This window comes from Schistocerca piceifrons, chromosome 1 (genome assembly GCF_021461385.2).
Source record: "Schistocerca piceifrons isolate TAMUIC-IGC-003096 chromosome 1, iqSchPice1.1, whole genome shotgun sequence".
Lineage (NCBI taxonomy): Eukaryota > Metazoa > Arthropoda > Insecta > Orthoptera > Acrididae > Schistocerca > Schistocerca piceifrons.
Genome location: NC_060138.1, coordinates 429,745,466 through 429,770,499, shown reverse-complemented (window position 1 = coordinate 429,770,499; position 25,034 = coordinate 429,745,466). Strand labels below are relative to the sequence as shown.

At 43.3% G+C, this 25,034-nt stretch overlaps 1 protein-coding gene across 1 annotated transcript in view; it reads right to left on the bottom strand.

Annotated features, from left to right (window-relative positions):
- The window catches only part of LOC124790282 (FUN14 domain-containing protein 1), an 86,772-nt gene that overhangs the window by 33,601 nt on the left and 28,137 nt on the right, over positions 1-25,034 (bottom strand). The window contains exon 3 of the mRNA XM_047257772.1: positions 6,133-6,328. Coding sequence (XP_047113728.1) covers positions 6,133-6,328 — 196 coding nt within the window. The remainder of the gene's footprint in view (positions 1-6,132; positions 6,329-25,034) is intronic.

Below are 25,034 nucleotides of genomic sequence, written 5' to 3'. Positions count from 1 at the left end.
TTTCTTCATGTATCATGGTTTTGTGTCACTTGAAGTTCAGCTGGCAGATTGTCTTACATACTAAAGCATGAGCACCATGCAGGGTACTACTAAACAAGTCAAATAATATTTTTTATTTCACTTAAGCAAGTCATAGGCTTTATCCTCCTAGTAATAGTTGAACAGGACTAGCCTTGGATTAGATGATGTCATGCCATACTCCACTGCCACTTACTTTCACAGTGCCAAAGAGATACCTTACATATTTTAAAATTGTAGACTTTATATATACTATTTAAAAAATTTCAGTCTGTCAAACCACAACATACTGTCAAAATTATTTGTAGAACAATAAAAATTTTAGCAGCTTTATGGGATATCATCTTACAAAATTTCTTTTGTAAAAAAAAAAAATGTTGTGGAGCACAACTTAAGGGAGATAATATTTCAGTGCATTATTTCACCTTTACTTGTTATTTTCCATTATAATACTCTCAGACACAGAAAATTTTTAATTTACTGTTTGGTTACAAATGGCAACTGCCCAAAATTTAAATTTCTCTTAAAATTTCATGCATAATTGCTTCTGTTAAAAAACATAGAAAAATTTTGTGCAACTCAGGAGCTACCTGAAAAGGGTTGCGCTTACCATCCGGACTAAGCAATTTTTACAGTTTAACAGCGATTGTTGAGCGGCGTGAACAATACATCATGCATAAATTGTATTGTTAAAAATATTAGATTCAGAAAAATCACATATTGGTGACACAAAACCAAATTATGATTACACCGTATTAATCAACAACAGGAAAAGAAACTATTCAAAAATTCACGAGGCAGTGTTTTGCGCACTATACTTGAACTGCTCGGTTAACAATTTTTAACATATTCATGTTCATTTTCTTGCAACAAGAGGGTAACAACAGCTACTACTTTGAACAATTATTTATCAGTAACTGATGCTACAAAATTATCAAAATTATTGGTTTGAATGTGGAGCAGTCTCAACATACTTCTCTGCATAGGGCAGTTCCACTATTTACCTTTCAAATTATATTTTGATGTTAAGGATTAAATGAAGAACTAATTTTGTTACCAGTAAAATGCATATGTAAGTAATTCCATGACCTCCCTAGCTTTTATTTATTTTCTTCAAAAAGGAATATAATACCAAACAAACCACATCAGGAAATACAACCTTTAACCATGCTGAGAAAAACTTCAACAACAGATAAGCAAGCAAACAACAGATGTGTATAAATCTTGCTCTGTAGTTCCACTATACAAAAAGACTTTCAGATCATTTTATGTTATCTGAAGATTTTTCCCATAACTACAAGATTTAAAAAAAAATATATATATACAGATTGTTTATATAAAGCCCAAGAGGTTTACTCAATGAGGCCCATTTGGAATTGGTATGTCATCAAATTCCTACAATCAATTAAAAAATTCTCACAGTTAATCATAAGCAAACTGATTTTAACATGTAATCTGAATCTTAAGTTTCATTTGGCATTCTCTCTCACATAAAAAAAGGGGCTAAAGATGACAATTATGTTAAGTGCCTGTGGAGAGAGAAACTTGGGATTATATCTAGCTTCTACTTAGATACTTATCTAGCACCCAAGCAACATTACCGTATTCTAGGAAACTACAAACTGCAGTCTGGAAAACTCAAGGTATTTCCCATAGCTGAATAAAATTTTCACATGCTTTGAAATAGAAATGTCTGGAAAATAGGGATCTTGGTTTGCAATAATCAGCTCATAAAGAATTATAATGTGTAACATGAAACACTGCTTTCAAAACATAGATTCTCCAACTGCTCCTTTCTTGTCATATTAAGATGACATTAAGCAATTCAGCAAACTTGAGATACTGACCCACAAGAGGAGTATACATATACCACCACATTGAAGCACACATGATCAAGTCTTCAAATGAAAATGGTCAAGGAGTTTAGTGAAACTTTAGTGAAACATGGATAACTTGTCTCAAATCTAGCAATCTATACTACAAATGATGAACTGTACAGAATTCTGCTGCTGCCTGTCTGGCTGCATAATTTACCTCTCACAGCTTCCCCAGGAAAACTACAATGGCTGTTAAGGAAGCTGTAGAAATGTAATTTGATTACAAATAAATATGGTACTTTGTCACTGTTCTACCAGTGATGTTCTATAATACATCAAAATATGATTTCAATAACAAACGATCAACAGCCAATAGTAAAGTAAACTCAGAAGCTACCTTCAATAACATTAAACGGCCATAAACAACGAGTTACAAAAGCAGAAACTGAAACCTCTAAATCCCTGAAGCTTGGTTGTCAAACCAATGTAACTAAACATGGACTTGCAGGATAAATCCTCAGGCTTACCACAATGTATGGAAACCACAATTAATGCACAGCAGGTAACAAAGTCCGACAAACTTTTTCTAAATTACAAAAATTGTGCAAGAAGTGGGCACTGATCAGAAGCGAACGAAGCCTTTTCATTGTGCCTGTCTGCAGCTCAACATCTCATCTATATGGTGAGAAGCAATCTATCCACTTCATAAATTAAGTTCACATAGACTGAACAGGTAACAAGTAGTGGTGAACAGAGATTGCGGTGCCCCTGTGGCAGTTACTATACCACTGCAGAAAATGAAGTTTTATGACAAGGCTGTCACTTTTTTTGCAGGACTGCACCCCAAATACAGGATTTTGACAAATATGCAAAAAGGAAGGACTTAAGTTGAAAGGCTTCAAGTGTGTCAGTACTTACCGTATTTACTTGAATCTAAGCCGCACTTTTTTTTCTGGTTTTTGTAATCCAAAAAACCGCCAACGACTTAGAATCGAGTGCAAAGCAAGCGGAAGTTCTGAAAAATGTTGGTGGGTGCCGCCACAACTAACTTCTGCCGTCGAATATATGTAGCGCTACACAGGCAGGCTTTGTAGGCACAAAGATAAATACTGGCTCCAAAACCTCTGTGGAAAAAGAAAGACAAAGAGAAAGAGAAAAAGAGAGAGAGAGAGAGAGAGAGAGAGAGAGAGAGAGGTAAAAGACGAGCTTTTTCCCTCCGCCCCGAGTTTCGAGCACTGCATTTTCATACATTATCCAACGAAGTAAATACAAATTCCATATTGCTCATCTTCGAATGTAGTAGCATTTCAATGTACTACGAAAATCTGACTGGCAAGATTGTTTGGGATGTTTGTCAATATGGCCAACTCTACATTCTGAATTTTTTCCTACCTGTGAGAAGAGATGGTTGCTAATAGCAACTTTTATGAATTGTGAATCACATGCAGTATTCTCTTCACCATAAGAATAATACGAATATAAACATTTTGCCATGTATTATTTTGTGTTTGCTGCTATCTCATTTAAATCCTGTCTGCCTAATAAACTACGAAACTAGAGTGAGACAACAGCAAACGCGGAGGAATATACATATCATGTCATGTTTACATTCGTATTATTCTTATGCCTAATAGTGATTCAGTCAGAAATGAAGCACGGAAATTGACTAAATTTTTAAATCTAAGATGACTAATTTCTGTGCAGAATGTAATGTACTAAAGAGGCACCTGCAAAGATTTTCAAACTGAGAAAATTTTTCGCTAAACTCTCATTCAGAACATCTTCTATCATACGCAATCTATTATTTGGTTCTTGTTGATCATTATCAAAGAAAGCAGCAGTGTAAGTGACAACAAATAGCAGTCTCTTGCCATTGTTTCGCTAATGAGACGATTCCTCTCTTCTTTTTTTTTAACTTTTAAGCGGCAGTAGCGCGCACAGAAGCAAGCCATGCCGCAAGCGGCGACAGGCCGTAAACACGCACTATCAGAATGCGACAAACAATGCATGACACAGTACAGTAATGCATTTTCAGCTTAAAGTGACGTAAACACCTATAACAAAGAAAACGGCGCTTATCAGATCAAAGAAAAATAAGCAATCAATTCAAACCAGATGAAGCACGTGAAAAAGGAAGGGTACCCGTATAAATACAGACGGAGCGCCTGGCGCATAGCAATGGCTACCTGGTAAAGCTTAACTGCTAAGCTTACGACTCGAACCAAACTACTAGCTGTGTAGTCATTCATTCGACCTAAATTGTGTCTCATATTACAACGGACAAACTTTGTTCCGATTTAGAGATGCGGCCTAAAACTTTTTTCTCCCCTTGAATTTTGAGTCTCAAATTTCAGGTGTGGCTTAGATTCAGGAAAATTTTTTTTTCTTGATTTCGAGTCTCATTTTTCAGGTGCGGCTTAGATTCAAATGCGGCTTAGATTCGAGTAAATACGGTAGTCAAATAGCTACACTACTACACCAGTTACTTTTTTTTGTAACTGGTTCACTTTTCTTATTTGAAACATAATGAAAGCATTTTGTTTTCCAATAGATTCCAGGTCAGCCACATGGGGCATCCAGAAAGATTACGAAATAACAAAACTGTTCCTTCCATGGCTATGGTTTCATTAGGAAACAGGTTAAAATAAAATATCTTACAAGATTAACTTTGCTTAAAGCTGTATCAGTGATGTGTATCGAGTAAGCAATATTTAATACAGCCCTGTATTATGATGTCTAAAAGGTGATAAACTGGAGAGTATTCTCATGTATAAACAGTAATGAGACTGGGCTTGTGAAACAAAATTTATTGTAGATATTGCTACAACCACTTAGTACTCTTCAATGCATAACCCTTGAGAGTCAACAACACCCTGCGTATGAGATTTCCATGCTTCAAACGCTGCTGCGGATGCTGAGTCTAGCGTGGCCTTCAAAACCCCTCATTGTGGCAGCTTGGTCCTTCTCCAAGGTCCCACGATGGCGTTCTTTCAGGGAAGTTTTTAGTTTGGGGAACAAAAGGAAGACTGGCGGGGCCACATTGGGCCTGTAAGGGGGGTGATTATTGTAATCCCACCATGAAGGAGGTGTGATTCAGCATGTTGCCATGATGCAGCTTCCAATCATCGGCGATGGCTAGCCTAATGCGATGGACCCTGGATTTAGTCTCTTGAGCACTTTGCAATACGAAGCACCATTGACAGTTTAGCCTTGGGACATAAACTCATGATGAAACATGCCACCGACATTGAAAAACACAATCAGCATGGCTTTCACCTTCGATTTGCTCATGCGACCCTTTTTGGACGTGGGGATGCTGCGGTGAGCCATTTGGCACTCATGCGCTTTGCCTCCCGGTTGTACTGAAACACCACGATTTATCTCTGTCGAAAACTTAATCAAAAAAATTCCAGATCAGCTTCAAGGCTATGGAGACTGTCTTGGGAGGCATCCACACATACTTGCTTTTGAATGCTTGACAAAATCTTCGGGACCATCTTGGCGCATTTCTTCCTTATCGACAATTCTTTGGTGATGATGTGCCTTGTCATTTTATCAAATCCAAAGTCATCTGCTATCATTCTGACACTCATCCTACAGTCAGTATTCAATAAAATGCGCATTTGGTCAATGTTTTCATCAGTTTTGCTGGTTGACGGGTGTCTGGAGCAGTTCTTGTCCTCAATGCTGTCCTGGCCCTCTTTGAAGCTCTTCACCCACCTGAAAACCTGGGCTTTTGACAGGCAACCATCGCCGTAGGCTTTCCGACACATATCCAACGTTTCCGTAACTGATTTTCCTAGTCACACACAAAACTTGATGGCGTAACATTGCTTGACCATTTGCTGCATGTTGTGCCATGGCCAACGACTTTGCGAAGTGTCCACTCAACGCACGATGCTGCCAAAGCAGGAGGCCACAGGTAACCGGCACGCAACGCGTTTTCGCCCAGACACCACCGACCACCAACCCCTGGGTGAGCGCAGGTTGCGATGTACAATCGTGTCAGCAAAAAATCAGTCTCATTACCTTTTATACAAACCCTTTAACTTTGTTTTAAGTCACTGAAACTAAAGGACATACACTATTTCTAGAAAGCAAGAGATGGAGAACAGTGTACCTACATTCTATCTTAAGTACAATTTAACAAGTCAAAGTACACGCAGATTCCAAGGAAAGTATATCTTTACAAAACAAAGTGTCCTGAAAAGTCACATAGATTTAGGTACGTGAAAGTTCACTTTAACAAAAATGCAGAATGTAAATACTTAATTTACAATACATAGTCTACTCTAACCTTGTCCAAGAATTTGGGACCATCTCCTGTAGCTTTTTCTTCTACCTTATCAGCAAGTTTATCTACTTCTTTGTGAACTTTATCCCAGTTAATTTTCAAATAACCTTTATGATTTGCAATCTGTAACAAAATAATGCCACCTCCAACTGCAACTGCTGCCGCTTTTCCAACTTTCATTGTCACAAAACCAGTACACCTGGGAAAAGAAGAGTATACATTACAAACGAGAAACTGCAATTCACAATTACAAAGCACCCAAGCAATGTGTTTTGAGAAGCACCAAACACATTCACTATGCATGCAGTAAGTTCTACGAAACTTCATATTTATTTACAATTAAATGTGAGTCAGAATCTCTATCCCATGAAAATGTCCACTTCCATTTCTAACAGTGTACAACACGTTAACAGAAGGGTATGGATGCATTTCAAATAGCAAATTCAAATATGGCACAAGACAACCACTGAACAAAGGAAGTCGTACATATAATCTACACAAGATATTACAATAAATCCATTACATTAAAACATTTATGGCTTGAAGATGTTCAGTGCAGTTTACAGATTCTAGCAGCAAAATTTAGAGGTACACACACCACCTGTTCATAATGTGCGAGACATTCACCTATATCTACATACATACTTTGCAATCCACTCTGAAGTGCACTACAAATGCCACCACATGTTAGGGTTCCTTCCTATCCCAATCGCATAAAGAGTGTGGGAAAAAATGACCACTTAAATGCTTTTATGTGCACTGTAATCAGCCTAATTTTGTCTTTACAATCACTACAGGAATGATATCCAGAGGGCCTGAAGAATATCTCTAGATTCTAAATTCTTTTCTTAATGATGGTCTACCACTCCTCTCTTCATCATGAACGTTTTCTCGTCCACTTTTAAATAAACGTACCCATTCATGGACAACTCCTTCACTCATAACTCTTGGTCCGTACACGGCACAAAGCTCACGATGAATAGCTGCTGCAGAATATCCTTTGGCTGTAACAAACCTTATGACAGCACGCACTTCACATTTGGCGGGGTTTTCTATTGCAGCACACATTTCAAACAGCCACAAAAACTAAACTAGCGCAGGTACGACGTTCACTCGACCACGGCTTGATGCCGACTGACCTGTTGAGTGCGTGAACGCACAGATGGCGTCGCTACTCCCCCCACAACCCGCACTGTGACCAATCGGAGGTTACTTTCTGAACCGCCCTCGTATAAATGTTGAAAAATCTACACTGGCAAATTACCCCAAGAGAGACTGCTCACAAAATTTCAAGAACCAGTGTTAAGAAAAGAATTTAGAATCTAGAGATATTCTTCAGGCCCTCTGGATATCATTCCTGTAGTGATGATGTAAATATGTCTGCTTGTGTCTGTATGTGTGGATGGATATGTGCGTGTGTGCGAGTGTATACCTGTCCTTTTTCCCCCTAAGGTAAGTCTTTCCGCTCCCGGGATTGGAATGACTCCTTACCCTCTCCTTTAAAACCCACTTCCTTTCGTCTTCCCCTCTCCTTCCCTCTTTCCTGATGAGGCAACAATTTGTTGCGAAAGCTTGAATTTTGTGTGTATGTTTGTGTGTCTATCGACCTGCCAGCGTTTTTGTTCGGTAAGTCACCTCATCTTTGTATATATATATATATATATATATATATATATATATATACACACACACACACACAAAATTTCATGTTGAATAATGTTGTTATAATAATAACAATGATGATAAGAATGTCAAAGGTCACCATTAAACCTTACTTCAGAAAAGAGCTGAACTATCGTAATTTTGCAATAAACTTCCTCATAACTTATTTGATGTTGACCAAGTGATATAAACTGCAAGACAAAAAACCACATTGCACCACAGAGGAATTATCTGAACGGGATGGAAATCAGTTGATGTGGCTTACATGTACAGACAAACAAATGATTACAGTTTCAGAACAACTGGATGATTTATTCATGAGAAAGAGATAACAAATTGAGCAAGTCAACACAGTAGTGATAAGTTGTTGAGTGTCCTCCTGTGGAATATCATGCCAAATTCTGTCTATTTGGTACATTAGATTGTCAAAATCCCAAGCTGGTGAGAGAGCCCTGTCCATAACACTGCAAACATTCTAAAGTGGTGAGAGATCCAGCAACCTTGCTGGTCAAGGTAGGATTTGGCAAACACAAAGACAAGCAGTAGAATCTCTCACTGTGTGCAGCAGACATTGTCTTGCTGAAATGTGAGCCCAGGATGACTTACCATGAAGGGTGACAAAACGGGGCATAGAATTACTTGAGAGAAGGTAAATTTCTTATCCAAGATTGCTTCTAAACAACTTTGTCTATTACTGGTTTCGGTAAGCGTGGTTATCATCTTCAGATCTTGGTAAAAGGTTATTGCATGTCTTCTAATACAAGTACTCTCTCGCAAACATTGCCAGGTACATGTGGGAGGAGATGAACAATGCAGCGGCAAGTTAAGGTTGAGCTAGCCTGCAGTGCAGTACACAGTAGTGTGTGATATGGGCCACGTGCATTTAGCTAATTACTCTATATACTGTGGTTTCAACCTTGACTTGCCGATGCACTGTCTATCTGCTGTTCAAGGGTAGCACGACTATCAAAGGTTTGCTTTGCTCATGGGTGGGTGTTTTACGAGGGCCGTTCAGAAAGTAACCTCCGGTTGATTTAAAAAAATACACCAAGTTAAATAAAAATATTTTAATATATACATCTTACAACTACATCTTTGCACTATTTTTGTACGTAGTCTCCATAGCGATTGAGGCACTTATCGTATCTCTTCACAAGCTTTGAAATTCCTTCTGCATAAAAATCACCCGCTTGTGCCTGGAGCCAGCCTGTGACCGCATCGTGCACAGAACTTACGGTAACCCAATCTTGCTGTCACTATCTCGTACAAGAGTCTTAGAAATCTGTGGAAAACCAGTAGACAACTCCGACACTGAGAAACGTCGATTTTCACGAACTTTTGCATCAACTGTCTGAACGAGTTCGTCAGTCACCAATGATGGTCTACCACTCCTCTCTTCATCATGAACGTTTTCTCGTCCACTTTTAAATAAACGTACCCATTCATGGACAACTCCTTCACTCATAACTCTTGGTCCGTACACGGCACAAAGCTCACGATGAATAGCTGCTGCAGAATATCCTTTGGCTGTAACAAACCTTATGACAGCACGCACTTCACATTTGGCGGGGTTTTCTATTGCAGCACACATTTCAAACAGCCACAAAAACTAAACTAGCGCAGGTACGACGTTCACTCGACCACGGCTTGATGCCGACTGACCTGTTGAGTGCGTGAACGCACAGATGGCGTCGCTACTCCCCCCACAAATATGTCTGCTTGTGTCTGTATGTGTGGATGGATATGTGCGTGTGTGCGAGTGTATACCTGTCCTTTTTTCCCCCTAAGGTAAGTCTTTCCGCTCCCGGGATTGGAATGACTCCTTACCCTCTCCTTTAAAACCCACTTCCTTTCGTCTTCCCCTCTCCTTCCCTCTTTCCTGATGAGGCAACAATTTGTTGCGAAAGCTTGAATTTTGTGTGTATGTTTGTGTTTGTTTGTGTGTCTATCGACCTGCCAGCGTTTTTGTTCGGTAAGTCACCTCATCTTTGTATTTATATATAATTTTTCCCACGTGGAATGTTTCCTTCCATTATATATATATAGTGGCGGTAGATAGACCAATAAAAAAAACACACGCACAAATTTCAAGCTTTCGCAACCCAAGGTTGCTTCATCAGGAAAGAGGGAAGGAGAGGGAAAGACGAAGAGAGGGTAAGGAGTCATTCCAATCCCAGGAGCAGAAAGGCTTGCCCACACCCACACACACACCCACACACACACACACACACACACACACACACACGCGCGCACACACACACACACACACACACACACACACACACACACACACACACACACACCCATCCGCACATATCCAGACACAGGCAGACATGTGTAAATGCCAGTGTCTGCGGATGGATGTGTGTGTGTGTGTGTGTGTGTGTGTGTGTGTGTGTGTGTGTGTGTGTGTGTGTGCGCGCGCACGCGCACGCGTGCGTGGGGGGGGGGGGGGGGGCGCGAGTGTATACCTATCTTTTTTCCCCCTAAGGTAAGTCTTTCCGCTCCTGGGATTGGAATGATTCCTTACCCTCTCCCTTAAAACCCACGTCCTTTCGTCTTTCCCTCTCCTTCCCTCTTTCCTGATGAAGCAACCTTGGGTTGCGAAAGCTTGAAATTTGTGTGTGTGTTTTTTATTGTGTCTATCTACCAGCGCTTTCTCATTTGGTAAGTTACAGCATCTTTGTTTTTTTTTAATATATATATTTTTTCCCACGTGGGATGTTTCCTTCCAATATATATATATATAAACAAAGATGATGTGACTTACCAAATGAAAGTGCTGGCAGGTCGACAGACACACAAACGAACACAAACATACACACAAAATTCAAGCTTTCGCAACAAACTGTTGCCTCATCAGGAAAGAGGGAAGGAGAGGGAAAGACGAAAGGATGTGGGTTTTAAGGGAGAGGGTAAGGAGTCATTCCAATCCCGGAAGCGGAAAGACTTACCTTAGGGGGAAAAAAGGACAGGTATACACTCGCCCACACACACACATATCCATCCACACATATACAGACACAAGCAGACATATTTAAATATGGGTTTTAAGGGAGAGGGTAAGGAGTCATTCCAATCCCGGGAGCGGAAAGACTTACCTTAGGGGGAAAAAAGTATGTCTGCTTGTGATTATATATATATATATATATATATTTCTTTGCTTTCCATATTTTGAGAGATGCAAGTATGGACCAAAACAAGAAAAAAATGTCTACTAGACAAGGACTCTAAAGCGACCTTAAGAGCTAAGAGTACTTGTTCAGTACGTGAGATGTGTTTCACAGTAGCAATTATGAACAGGTGCTCACAACTGTTAACATATGCATTTTAGAGCCCATGTTTATTTTTTCCTTGTTTTGGTCCATACTAACACCTCGGAAAATTTTTAGGTAGAATTCTGGTTCACCCTGTTTGTTCTATGAGACTCTCTTGAATCACCATGTTCAGTAAATAATACTAATATACAGTACATATATGAGGCATTTATATACAATTTTCGTTAGAGCTTATATATTAAGGTTCAGGCCAACATGTTCAATTTAAACAACAAATTTATAAAGGCTAACATGCCAATTTAAGAGAATGGAGTGAGACAAGGGTCCCTTAATTTTGCACTGTGGTGTCACCGCCAGACACCACACTTGCTAGGTGGTATCCTTTAAATCGGCCGCGGTCCATTAGTATACGTCGGACCCACGTGTCGCCACTATCAGTGATTGCAGATCGAGCGCCACCACACGGCAGGTCTAGTCTAGAGAGACTCCCTAGCACTCGCCCCAGTGGTACAGCCGACTTTGCTAGCGATGGTTCATTGCCTGCATACGCTCTCATTTGCAAAGACAACAGTTTAGCATAGCCTTCAGCTACGTCATTTGCTACGACCTAGCAAGGCGCCATATTCAATAATTAGAATGAATTCTGAATGGATAATATTGTGAATCGTGTACCGTCAAGAGCGACGTTCATCATTAATGGATTAAAGTTAAGTATCAAAGTAATTACGTCCGCTTTCTGAATTCTAATTCCTTGTCATGTTCCACACCTCACGTCAGTATAGTCCTTCCCTCCTCATGCCAGCCTGCGTGAGCTAAACGTGTGCATTTTGGTCTCCTCTAGTAACACAGTGTTGGCTCTTCTGGCAACCCAACATTGGCGACGAGTCAAAACGGTGTTCTTACCTATGCTGACGTATATCGTTGACCCTGCCCTGTGTGTAATGGCTTCACCACAATCTCCAGATGTACTGTCCGAATTTTATCGCTTACAGAATCAACAGATTTAGGCATTACTGGATGCCTTTGGACAGCTCGTCCAGGGTCAACGTGCAATGCAAAATGATGCGGCAGCTGCCACTCCACCGCTAATGGAGCCACAAAACGCAGTTGCACCGCCCTTCAGACGTTTTGATGCTGCACTGGAAAGCTGGACGGAGTGGTCACGCCAATTTGGATTCCATCTCGCCACCTACAGAATTCAAGATAATGAGCAGCAGCCTTTTCTTTTGTCGTCCGTCGGTGTGCAAACCTACCGTGTAACAGTCAAATTATTTCCCCGACGCGACGTAGCAACTCTGTCCTACGAAGAAATTTTGTCTGCATTAGATGCGTATTTCAAACAATCAGTCAATGTAGTTGCGAAACGCTATACCTTCTTTCGTACAAAACGTACAGCAGGTGAGACTAAGCGGGAGTGGGTTGCAACCTTGCAAGGCCTTACTAGGGATTGTGCTTTTGAGTGTCAATGTGGACTCCCATATTCAGATACTATGGTACATGATGCAATTGCACAGAATGTTTCTGATGTTCGTATAAGAGAACAGATTTTGAAATTAGTCAATCCCTCCCTTCAACAAGTGATGGACATATTGGATCGGCAGGACACACTTGACTTTGCTCAGGAATCATTTGAAACTTCGCCAGCCGTGTGTCAGGTTAACCGGCCTGCCGGGTGAGCTGCACGGAGCAGTAAACAGCCCTCGCGCCCGGCCGTGCCGCTGCCGCCAGGCTCTTAGCCACATGTGCTGCACCGGCAAGCAAATGCAGCGCTCAAATCATGCCCGCGGTGCGCTACTAAACATTCGCGTGAGAATTGCCCGTCACGCCAAGCTATTTGCTTTTACTGTAATAAAAAAGGACATGTTCAGAGTGTTTGCCAGAAAATTCTCAGATCGGAAACTCAAAACCATTCCAGGCCCTTTGCTTCGCGCCGGAATCGGAATCCAACCAAGGATACTCGGGCTTGCGAAACTTCGCCCATGGATATTCATGTCGTTCATTCCACTCCGCCCAGTGCCACTCTCTCTAACAGTGATTGTGTTCGTCCCACAAATAGTGTGCGTTGACATTGCCAGAACTCCCGTCAAGTCGCAAGTGATTTTGTACCGGTGTCAGATCACATTGCACCAGACAGTCGCTCTTGTCATCAGCAGGACAATAAACTTTTTTTAGACTTGGACATTAACGGCAAAGTGATACCATTCCAACTCGATACCGGAATTGGAGTTTCACTGATCAATCAAGACACTTACAAACAGCTGGGCACACCTCCGTTGCGTGCCGCAAATGTTACGTTAACTAGCTATTCAGGTCAAGAGATCCCTGTGTTAGGACAGTGCAGCCTCCTTGCAACACACAAAGGACAAACAAAACTTGTGTCATTTTACGTCCTTCGTTCTTCTCCTGCAGTGAACTTGTTTGGTTTCGATTCATTTCAGTTGTTTAACTTGTGTATAGTAACTCAGGTCCTATCAGTGAACCAGACAGTGCCTTCAGACAGTGTTTCTCGTCTCTGTGAAGAATTTGCAGACATTTTTGCACCGGGCCTCGGTTGCGATAAGAACTATAAAGCACATTTGGAACTGAAAGTAAACACGCAACCAAAATGTTTCAGAGCGCGCAATGTTCCCCACGCATTGTGTGATGAGGTTGCAAAAACATTACATGATTTGGAATCACAAGGTGTAACTGAACGTGTGCAGGCTTCTCTCTGGGCATCACCCTTAGTAATTTTGCCAAAATCTTCAGGAAAATTGAGACTTTGTGTGGACTTCAAGGCAACAGTGAATCCACAACTAGTGATTGCAACTTTTCCTTTACCCCGCCCGGAAGATATTTTTGACAAACTGTGCCCGGGCAAATATTTTTCGAAGTTGGACCTAGCAGATGCGTACTTGAAAATATCGGTGGACGAAGAATCCCAGCGCATTTTGGTGGTTAACACGCATCTTGGTTTGTATCAATTCAAACGACTGCCATTTGAGTGTGCATCCTCCCCTACATTGTTTCAGCAATATCTACAAACTGTTTGTGCGTCAGTCCCTACTGCAGCAAACTATCTGGACGATATTGTGATCTCCGGAAAGACGGCAGAAGAACATTTAGCCAATCTCAGAACATTATTTCAGGTCTTGCGGAAAAATGGTCTTCGCTTACGGAAGGACAAATGTGTGTTTTTTGCTCGTGACTTGCCATACCTGGGACATGTACTCAATGCCCAAGGCATACATCCCAGCCCCACGCACCTCCGTGCCATACAAGACTTGCCTTCGCCGCAGAATTTGAAGCAGCTACAGAGTGTGCTGGGAAAAATCAACTATTATCATAAATATGTCCCGCATGCCTCTTCCATTTCAGCTCCGCTTCATCGCTTACGCCGTAAAGGTGTTCCGTTCGTCTGGACGACAGAATGCAAACGTGCCTTTCACCAGTTGAAATAGGCGTTGCTTTCCAATACTTGCCTTACGCCATTCGATCCCCGGAAGCCCCTTTTGTTGATGGTGGATGCATTGGATTTCAGGATCGGTGCTGTGCTTGCGCACAAAGATGGATCGCACGATCGCCCTATTGCCTTTGCGTCCAAATTGCTCTCGTCTGCACAAAGAAATTATTCACCAATCGAGAAAGAAGCATTGGCTCTCGTATTTGGAGTTACAAAGTTTCACGACTTCTTGTATGGTCGTCACTTTACCATAATCACAGACCACAAACCTTTGACATCGCTTTTTCATCCGAAAAAGCCTGTACCTCCACGTACAGTGCAGAAATTCATTCTGCTGATCATTTTCCTCTCGCAGTATCACTACGATATCTTGTATCGGTCCACTGCTAAGCACGGAAACGCCGATGCGCTGTCCCGTTTGCCTGTTGCTGAGGATAGGGCATTCGATTCCTCTGAACTTGCTTGCATGTTCATTGATTCGGAAACCGATGACGTGGTCGAATCGTTTCAGATTGATTTTCGTCGTGTAGCTACAGCCACAACTGCCGACCCTGTCCTTGGTACTGTTCTGCGTTTTGTTGCTACGAAATGGCCCTTGTCAAAGTCACTGATCAGGGACCCGTTGGTTTGCCGAATTTTTTTGCTCACAAGCAGAGACTTTTTGTTCAACGTGGTGTTTTGCTGTTGCGTTCTGATAATGATCATTCATTACAGTCCTCTGTCTTAAAGCTTCTCCACCAAGGACATTGGGGTATAGTGAGAACGAAACAACTTGCTCGTCAGCACTGTACTTGGTTCGGAATCAATGCCGCGATTACAAATATGTGCTCTTCTTGCATGGTGTGTGCCGAACAACAATCAGCACCACTGCGGAAATTCTTTGTATGGCCAAAAGCCACTTTCCCTTGGCAAAACTTACACATCGATTTTGCTGGTCCATTCTGGAATGCTCGATGGTTGGTTGTGATAGATACCTTCCGTAATTTTCCTTTTGTTGTCCAGATGTCTTCCACGACATCATCTGCCACCATCCAAGCGTTATCTGCTATCTTTTGCATTGAAGGTCTTCCACAGACAATTGTTTCCGACAATGGCCCACAATTCATGTCCGCAGAATTTCAGTCATTCTGCAAGGCCAATGGTATTCAACATCTGACGTCCGCGCTGTATTCGCCACAGTCAAATGGTGCCGCTGAACGTTTGGTCAGGACTTTCAAGCCACAGATGTTGAAGTTGAAGGAGTCGCATTCTTGGGAGGACACGTTATTGCTCTTTTTGTCCACGTATCGCTCTCAGCCCCGAGATGGTCACTCCCCAGCTGAGTTGCTCCACGGTCGCCATCATCAAACCTTGATATCTTTGCTACATCCGCCGCATCCGGTTCCTGTGCAGCAGCAGACACCTGCTTTTGCCCCAGGCGATGTCGTCTACTACCGCCACTATGGAGGTTCACGGTGTTGGCTCGAAGGGCGCATTCTTCGCCGCCTCGGACACTCTATGCATCTGGTTTTGGGGGCCTCTGGTGAGGTGCGCCGGCATCTCAATCAGCTGCGCCTCTGTCATCGCACGGGATCTGCCGCTCGCCGTCTGCTTTCAGCGAAGGTGCCATCCGGTCAGCGCCCTGGGGACCCATCTACTGGCTCGCCATTTTGCCCCATGGCGATGCGCTGCTGCCTCCGCCTGTTCTCCTGCCGGCGACGCCCTGGAGTAGGTTTTCAGGCATTCCCAAGCTCCTCGCGGTCCGAATGGCAGGGTGCGAGTGGCACAGCCTCGCCCGTTGTTAGGCTCCCCACCTCGTCGCATACGCCAACATGGGATCCTCTCCACGGCCAACGGAGGGCTTATACCACAACCGTACGCCGATTTGCGGGGAAGGAATGTGGTGTCACCGCCAGACACCACACTTGCTAAGTGGTAGCCTTTAAATCGGCCCCGGTTCGTTAGTATACGTCTTACCCGCGTGTTGCCACTATCAGTGATTGCAGACCGAGCGCCACCACACAGCAGGTCTAGTCTAGAGAGACTCCTTAGCACTCGCCCCTGTGGTACAGCCAACTTTGCTAGCGATGGTTCACTGCCTGCATACGCTCTCATTTGCAGAGACGACAGTTTAGCATAGCCTTCAGCTACGTCATTTGCTACGTCCTAGCAAGGCGCCATATTCAGTAATTAGAATGAATTCTGAACAGATAACATTGTGAATCGTGTACCGTCAAGAGTGACGTTCATCATTAATGGATTAAAGTTAAGTATCAAAGTAATTACCTCTGCTTTCTGAATTCTAATTCCTTGTCATGTTCCAGACCTCAAGTCTGTATAGTCCTTCCCTCCTCACGCCAGCCTGCATGAGCTAAACACGTGCATTTTGGCCTCCTCTAGTAACACAGTGTTGGCTCTTCTGCCAGCCCAACATGCACCACAAATTATCTTACAACCTTTCTCTGCAACTTTAAAAATTTGGAGAAGTTTACTTGTTTTGTTGAACTCCATACTTCTATTTCATAGTTCATACTAAATGAAACCAAAACAAGATAAGCAGTCCACAGTACATCGATATCATTGCAGTATTTGCAAAGAACATTTATTGCAAATGTATTTTAGCCAGTTTGCTTGCCAGAGAGTGAAAATTTATAGCCCACTGAAGTGTATCTTGCATTATTATTCCCAGCAACTTTACATGCACACTTCTGTTTCAAAATCTGTCTTCTGCAGGCAAAATTCATTACTGCTGTTTTCTTAGTGCTAAAACTGAAGTGACTTTTATTAAAGTACTTAAATATTTCATTTGCAATACCGTTGCACAACATTTCTAATTGTTCATAATCTTTATGCTTGAGTACAGCTGATTTATGACACACAGAATTATCTTTGAATCTAGGGAGCAATATTTTTTGTCTTTCACATAAATCAAAAAATTAAATGTGCCCCTGTGCCAAGCCCTGTGGTACCCACTATTTCTTATCAGCAATGCTAGATTTGTGTGTGCCACTTATTGTTAATAGTAAAAGATTTCTTCCTCTTAGTCAGATAAGATTTTTGTTACACCACAAACAATGCCTCTGATGCTTATGTTCCATAATTTCTCTACAAGAACTGTCATACTGATTCAGTCAAATGCCATTTCAAAATCAAGGAATAAGCCTGTAACATATTCCTTGTTCTCAGTAGCAGTTATTATCTCACCAATAAACTGTATGGTGGCTATCACAGTTGATACCTTTTCAGCAACATAGTTCTGATTTCCAAAGATTAGATTATGATTACCAATGAATATGATAATTCTATTGTGTATTACCTGGGTTACTTTTGTCAGACTGAAGTAAATATCCTATAAAGTGCACTGGAAAGGGGGCTGCATAAGTTGTCAATGCAGGGCTTTAGGTTATTCATATTAAGTACATTACATCCTATAGGGTTAGAATTTCATAATACCATCACTAGAATTTTAAATTCATTGCCATCAGCTGGTGTGAGGTATGTGCTGAATGTAGAAGCACTACCCTTAAAATTATGTCTGTGGTTATTGAAATTATCACTGACTTATTTTTCAACAGAACAGAAGTCAGAACAGAAATATTCATTAAATATACTCGCAATATGTTGTTGGCATCCTAGTACATCACCATTGTGATTTGCTATACAGTCATTAATGAAATTATCCTTTCTTACTCAGAAACTATTTATGGCATCTGAAACACTAGCACCAGTATTATTTGCATGTGAGCGGCATGTTTCCTTACTTTATGTACACATATAATCATGATACTTACTTAAAGACCTCTTTCAGCTGAACATTTTCTCTGTCTCCCAATTTTTTGCATTGGAACAGTGCTAACTTTTTCCTTACTTTTACAACTTCTTCGTTTATCCGAGCCATACATATTTTTCACTGCTATGGTTTTCACTGGTCATAGGGCATCAAAATAACAGAAGTCACTAGCAAAATGTTATTACATGTAACAATATGTTTCAACCCAGGCTGCATTTCTTAATGTGCAGTTGCAGTTTTTAATACTGTCATCATGCACTGCTCTGTAACAAAGTTTACTGCAGTGCAGGACTGCACGAAAAGGTTCTCTGCTGGACGTTGACGATGGAGCAGATGAAGTAGGCAGCCAATCAGTTGACAGAACACTTCATTGATGAAAGCAAACAGACATGGTTCAGCACATCTGAAACACACATACTGCAGGCAACGGGAGGTGATCCTTGGAACCCAGCACACTGGTAGGGTCATGCTAACACAAATGTTTCCCATGGATGGCAGTGGTGACCGGGTTACCACAGCCTGCTGGCAGATGGCGGAGAGTGGCTTCAGGATACTGGCACAGTAGCGAGATGATGTCCCTGTGCCTGGGTTGGACATTCCGGCAGTGGCCATTGGTCTACGGCCTGGCAAAGGCAGTGCAACAGATGCAGCTGTGGCTGACAGGCTGTGCATCAATGGATGGCCCAGCTGGGATAATTTGCTGACAGGATGGTTCTGCTGGTTTAAATCCCATTTCCACTAGCTGACAGTTGCAGAACATCCCCTGTATCATGGCCACATCGAAACACCTGGATCGGGCTCAATGGCCTGATCTGACATAAACAGTATTTCGGTCAATCATATGATGGGAGTCTGCATGACACCCCTCAAGCAGAAGTGCTGACTGCAGAATCCGTGTCTGCTGACGCTGCTGAACGGACAGGACACTGGCAGTAACTGTGGCCTCGTTTCGGTTGCTGGGCTGCAGTCCTGGCTGTCTGTGTTTGAGCCAGTACAGTGTTTTTTTGTTAGATATTGTTTTATTTTACTGGGTGAAATGTTTATAAAAATTCCACAGAACGCTGATCAATTATAGTGGGGCTGATGACAGCTGTCTTACAAACAAACTTATTCATATTAGTGAGAATATTATCCAGACAAGTTCTAGGGTCACTTATCTCTCTAGCTGATTCCTTAACTAGTGAATGTAAACTAAATTCATCTAGTAACAGCTGTAATTTTTTCATAGTGGAATTACTGGACTGAGTATCAATACTGATGTCACCAATAATAATAATTATTATTATTATTATTATTATTAAATTTACCCAGTCAGTTCTCAGAGTATTTACCACTATATATGCCAGCAATTGATATGTCTATGTTAGTAAATGGATGTTGGCATAGATCCACAATTATAGTATAGTGCCTTTATCATCTACAATTTATTGCAGAAAGTTCAATGACACCCTCGACACTGTAAGAACCTACTTGCATAACAAAACAGTAACTACCACTTTTTGCAAATTTTACAACACTGCCAACATCACAGCCAGGCTTCACCTCCCTACTGAGAACTGAGCAAAGATTCATTGTTAAAGGATGTGTAGTGAGAATTTTTTCTTTGGCATACCAGCACTGAGTAACAACCAAACATGTGGTTTATTAATACATGTTTTTGTCCAAATCCTAGTGTTTATTTCCTATGCTTCTGAAATTTTGGTAGATATCTTAAAACTGTATACGGACTGCTGGAACATATCTGCAGCGTAATTCATCAGATTGTCCAGCTGGGTTTACAATTTTCCCTGCTCCACACTGGTATGTTCATGATAGATGACATTGGTTGGATAACAGTAATGGTATTTCTTGGTTTATAGCTGCTTGGTGGAGACTAGAAGTACATGGGACATGTTGATAACTGGTTCCACAAACACTTGCTGCATTATTGAACTTTGAACTATAGCTTCCAATGGCAGTGAGACTCTAGCTACTGTTACTATCCTTGTTTTCCACAATGTTTATCATGTGGAGTAAAGTAGAAAATTTTCACTATATGCAAGAAGCATTACTGGGAAACTGTCCATTTCTTTACTTACAGTTTTGGAGGTAAATTCTGAGATTTTTCTTGACTCAAGGTGAAACAAGGGGGGCAGAGGGGGGCAGGAAGTTTCATATCAGCGCACACTCCGCTGCAGAGTGAAAATCTCATTCTGGAAACATACCCCAGGCTGTGGCTAAGCCATGTCTCCGCAGTATCCTTTCTCTCAGGAGTGCTAGTTCTGCATGGTTCACAGGAGAGCTTCTGTACAGTTTGGAAGGTAGGAGACGAGATACTGGCAGAAGTAAAGCTGTGAGGACTGGGCGTGAGTCATGCTTCGGTAGCTCAGATGGTAGAGCACTTGCCCGCAGAAAGCAAAGGTCCCGAGTTCGAGTCTCGGTTGGGCACACAGTTTTAATCTGCCAGGAAGTTTCATTACATCCAGATATTTAGACGACTTGACTGTGTCAAGCAGGACACTACTTATACTGTATGTGAATATTACAGGTTTGTTTTTCCTACTCATCCACACTTCCTTTCATTTTTCTACATTTAGAGGCAGCTTCCATTTATCACACTAACTACAAATTTTGCCTATGTCGTACTGTATTCTCCTACAGTCACTTAACTTCAACACCTTACCATACATCACAGAGTCGTCAGAAAACAATTACTGTCCACCAACATTTATGCACCCAGAGGATAATAGCAGTCCTACCACACTTTCCTAGGACACTCCTGACAATACCCTTACCTCCAAGGAACACTCACCGTCGAGGACAGCACACTAGGTTCTGTAACTTAAAAGTCTTCAGGCCACTCACATATCTGTGAACTTATTCCACATGCTCATACCTTCTTTAACAGTCTCAAATGGTTTTTTTTTTTTTTTTTGTGGTTTTCGGGCGCACAACTTCAATGGTCATTAGCGCCCTGACTACTCTAAGAATGCACCGCGAGGCACAAGTTGACAACAACAACTAAAAGGGAAAACACAATAAAAGACAGACTGACAGGCATAGGATTAAAAAACATCATCAAATGTCCTTAGCAAGGTTTGTCAAATTGATAAAACAAAGAACACGAGCAGCTGCTCGTGGGTCATCCGCTAAAATGGCATCTAAAGTATTAGGCAGGTTAAGATCGAGGCGCAGTGTGTTAAGATCTGGACAGGACATTAAAATGTGTCTAACCGTCAGCAAGTGCCCACATGGGCAGAACGGCGCCGGCGCCGCCGTCAGCAGATGGCGATGGCTGAACCGGCAGTGTCCAATTCTTAACCTTGCTAAAACGACCTCCTCCCGCCGAGAAGGGCGTGAGGAGGACGTCCAAGCCACGGGAAGAGGTTTTAAGGCCCGAAGCTTGTTGTCGGTAAGTGCAGCCCAATCGGCATGCCACAGCGACACAACGCGCCGACAAATGACCCTGCTAAAATCGGACGAAGGGACACAACAAGAAGCTGTCCGAGGCTGGAGGACCGCAGCCTTGGCCGCGGCATCTGCAGCTTCGTTCCCAGGGATACCGACATGGCCAGGAACCCACATAAAGCTAACCGGCGTACCGACGTCCACCAGCTGCTGAAGAGAGCGTTGGATCCGGTGTACGAAAGGGTGAACCGGGTACGGATCACTGAGGCTCTGGATGGCGCTCAGGGAATCTGAGCAGATGACATAAGCAGAATGTCGGTGGCGGCAGATGTAAAGAACAGCCTGGTAGAGGGCAAAGAGCTCAGCTGTGAAGACCGAACAATGGCCACGGAGCCGGTATTGGAAACTTTGTGCCCCGACAATAAAGGAACACCCGACCCCGTCATTGGTCTTAGAGCCATCTGTATAAATGAAAGTCATGTTGTTGAACTTCGAACGAAGTTCCAAAAAACGGGAGTGGTAGACCGAACCGGGGGTGACCTCTTTTGGGAGCGAGCTGAGGTCGAGGTGAACGCGGATCTGAGCCTGGAGCCAAGGTGGCATGCGGCTCTCGCCCACTCGAAAGGTTGCAGGGAGTGAAAAATGAAGGTGTTGAAGGAGGCGACGAAAGCGAACTCCAGGGGGTAGCAAGGCAGAGACATACAACCCGTATTGAAGGTCAAGAGAGTCGTCAAAAAAGGAACGATAAGATGGATGGTCGGGCATTGACAGTAGCCGACAGGCATACCGACATAGCAGTATATCGCGCCGGTAGGTGAGTGGCAATTCGCCAGCGTCAGCATGAAGACTCTCTACGGGACTGGTATAAAATGCTCCGATCGCAAGTCGTAAACTCCGATGTTGTATAGAGTTGAGGCGGCATAAGATGGATGGCCGTGCAGAGGAGTATACGAAGCTCCCATAATCCAGCTTGGAGCGGACGATCGACCGATATAGACGAAGTAGGACGGTTCGATCCGCTCCCCACGACATACCACTGAGAACACGGAGGACATTTAAAGAACGGGTACAACGGGCGGCCAAATGTGACACATGTGGAGACCAGCTAAGTTTCCTGTCAAAGGTAAGGCCTAAAAATTTGATTGTCTCCAAGAGTGGGAGAGCAACGGGACCGAGTCGTAAGGACGGTGGGAGAAACTCTTTGTAGCGCCAGAAGTTAATACAGACCGTCTTCTCGGCAGAAAAACGGAAGCCATTGGCGACACTCCAGGAGTAAAGACGGTCAAGAGAACGCTGAAGACAGCGCTCCAGGACACGTGTACACTGCGCGCTGCAATAGATGGTAAAATCGTCCACGAAAAGGGAGCCTGATACATCAGCTGGGAGGCAATCCATTATTGGATTGATCGCGATGGCGAAGAGAGCGACGCTCAAAACTGAGCCCTGTGGCACCCCATTCTCCTGGCGAAAGGTGTCGGACAGGACAGAACCCACACGTACCCGAAACTGTCGATCCATTAAAAAGGAACGAATAAAAAGAGGGAGGCGACCGCGAAAGCCCCATGTATGCATGGTGCGGAGAATGCCCGCCCTCCAACAGGTGTCGTAAGCCTTCTCCAAATCAAAGAACACAGCCGCGGTCGGGCGCTTCCGCAAGAAGTTATTCATAATGAAGGTCGACAAGGTAACCAGATGGTCAACAGCAGAGCGGCGCCTGCGAAATCCACATTGTACATTGGTAAGTAGGCGTCGAGACTCGAGCAGCCAAACCAATCGAGAGTTAACCATTCGCTCCATCACTTTACAGAGACAGCTGGTAAGCGAGATAGGTCGATAACTGGAAGGCAAGTGCTTGTCCTTCCCCGGCTTAGGAATCGGGACAACAATAGACTCGCGCCAGCATGCGGGAACATGTCCCTCAATCCAGATGCGATTGTATGTACGAAGAAGAAAACCTTTACCCGCAGGAGAAAGGTTCTTCAGCATCTGAATATGAATAGAATCAGGCCCTGGAGCGGAGGACCGTGATCGGCCAAGTGCGGTTTCGAGTTCCCGCATGGTGAATGGGGCATTATAACTTTCACAATTCGAGGAGCGGAAGTCAGGTGGCCTAGCCTCCTCTGCCTGTTTGCGGGGGAGGAAGGCAGGGTGGTAATGAGCGGAGCTCGAAACCTCGGCGAAAAAGCGGCCGAAGGCATTGGAGACAGCCTCAGGGGCCACAAGGACTTCATTCGCGACCTTCAAGCCAGAAACTGGGGAGTGGACCTTAGTGCCAGATAGCCGGCGCAGGCTACCCCAGACAACAGAAGAAGGAGTAGAACTGTTGAAGGTGCTTGTGAAAGCAGCCCAGCTGGCTTTCTTGCTTTCTTTAATAATACGACGACACTGAGCACGTAATCGTTTATAATTAATACAATTCGCCACTGTAGGGTGGCGTTTAAAGGTGCGTAAAGCACGTCGACGAGCACGTAAAGCGTCTCTACATGCTGCGGTCCACCAGGGGACCGGTACGCGACGAGGAGAAGAAGTAGGGTGAGGGATGGAATATTCAGCAGCACCGAGAATGACTTCCGTGAGGTGTGCGACCTGACGATCGCAGCTTGTGAAGGTTTGATCCAGAAAGGTCGCCCTGGAAGAGAAGAGCCCCCAGTCTGCCTTGGAGATGGTCCAACGAGAGGAGCACGGAGAGGGAGTATGCTGCACGAGATGGATAACACACGGGAAGTGGTCGCTCGCATATGTATCAGCAAGTGCATACCACTCAAACCGGCGTGCAAGTTGAGGAGTACATATAGAGAGGTCTAAATGGGAATAGGTATGAGATGTGTCCGAAAGAAAAGTAGGGGCGCCAGTATTGAGGCAGACAAGATTGAGCTGGTTGAAAAGGTCTGCTAACAAGGAGCCCCTCGGGCAGGATGCGGGAGAGCCCCAAAGAGGATGGTGGGCATTGAAGTCTCCTGTTAACAAAAATGGTGCAGGTAGCTGAGCAATAAGTTGCGTCATGTCTGCCCTGGTAACGGCAGATGACGATGGAGCGTAAACGGTACAAAAGGAAAACGTAAAAGTGGGGAGAGTAATGCGGATGGCAACTGCCTGCAGGCCGGTGTGCAACGTGATGGGATCGTAGTAAATATCATCCCGGACCAGCAACATAACCCCTCCATGAGCTGGGATACCTACCACAGGGGGTAGGTCAAAACGCACAGAGGTGTAGTGTGCCAAGGCAATTGGATCGCATGGGCGTAGCTTCGTTTCCTGGAGGGCTACGACGAGCGGACGATGCAAGCGGAGCAGCAACTTCAAGTCCTCTCGGTTGGAGCGAATGCTGCGAATATTCCAGTTAATAAGTGCCATCGTAAGAAAAGGA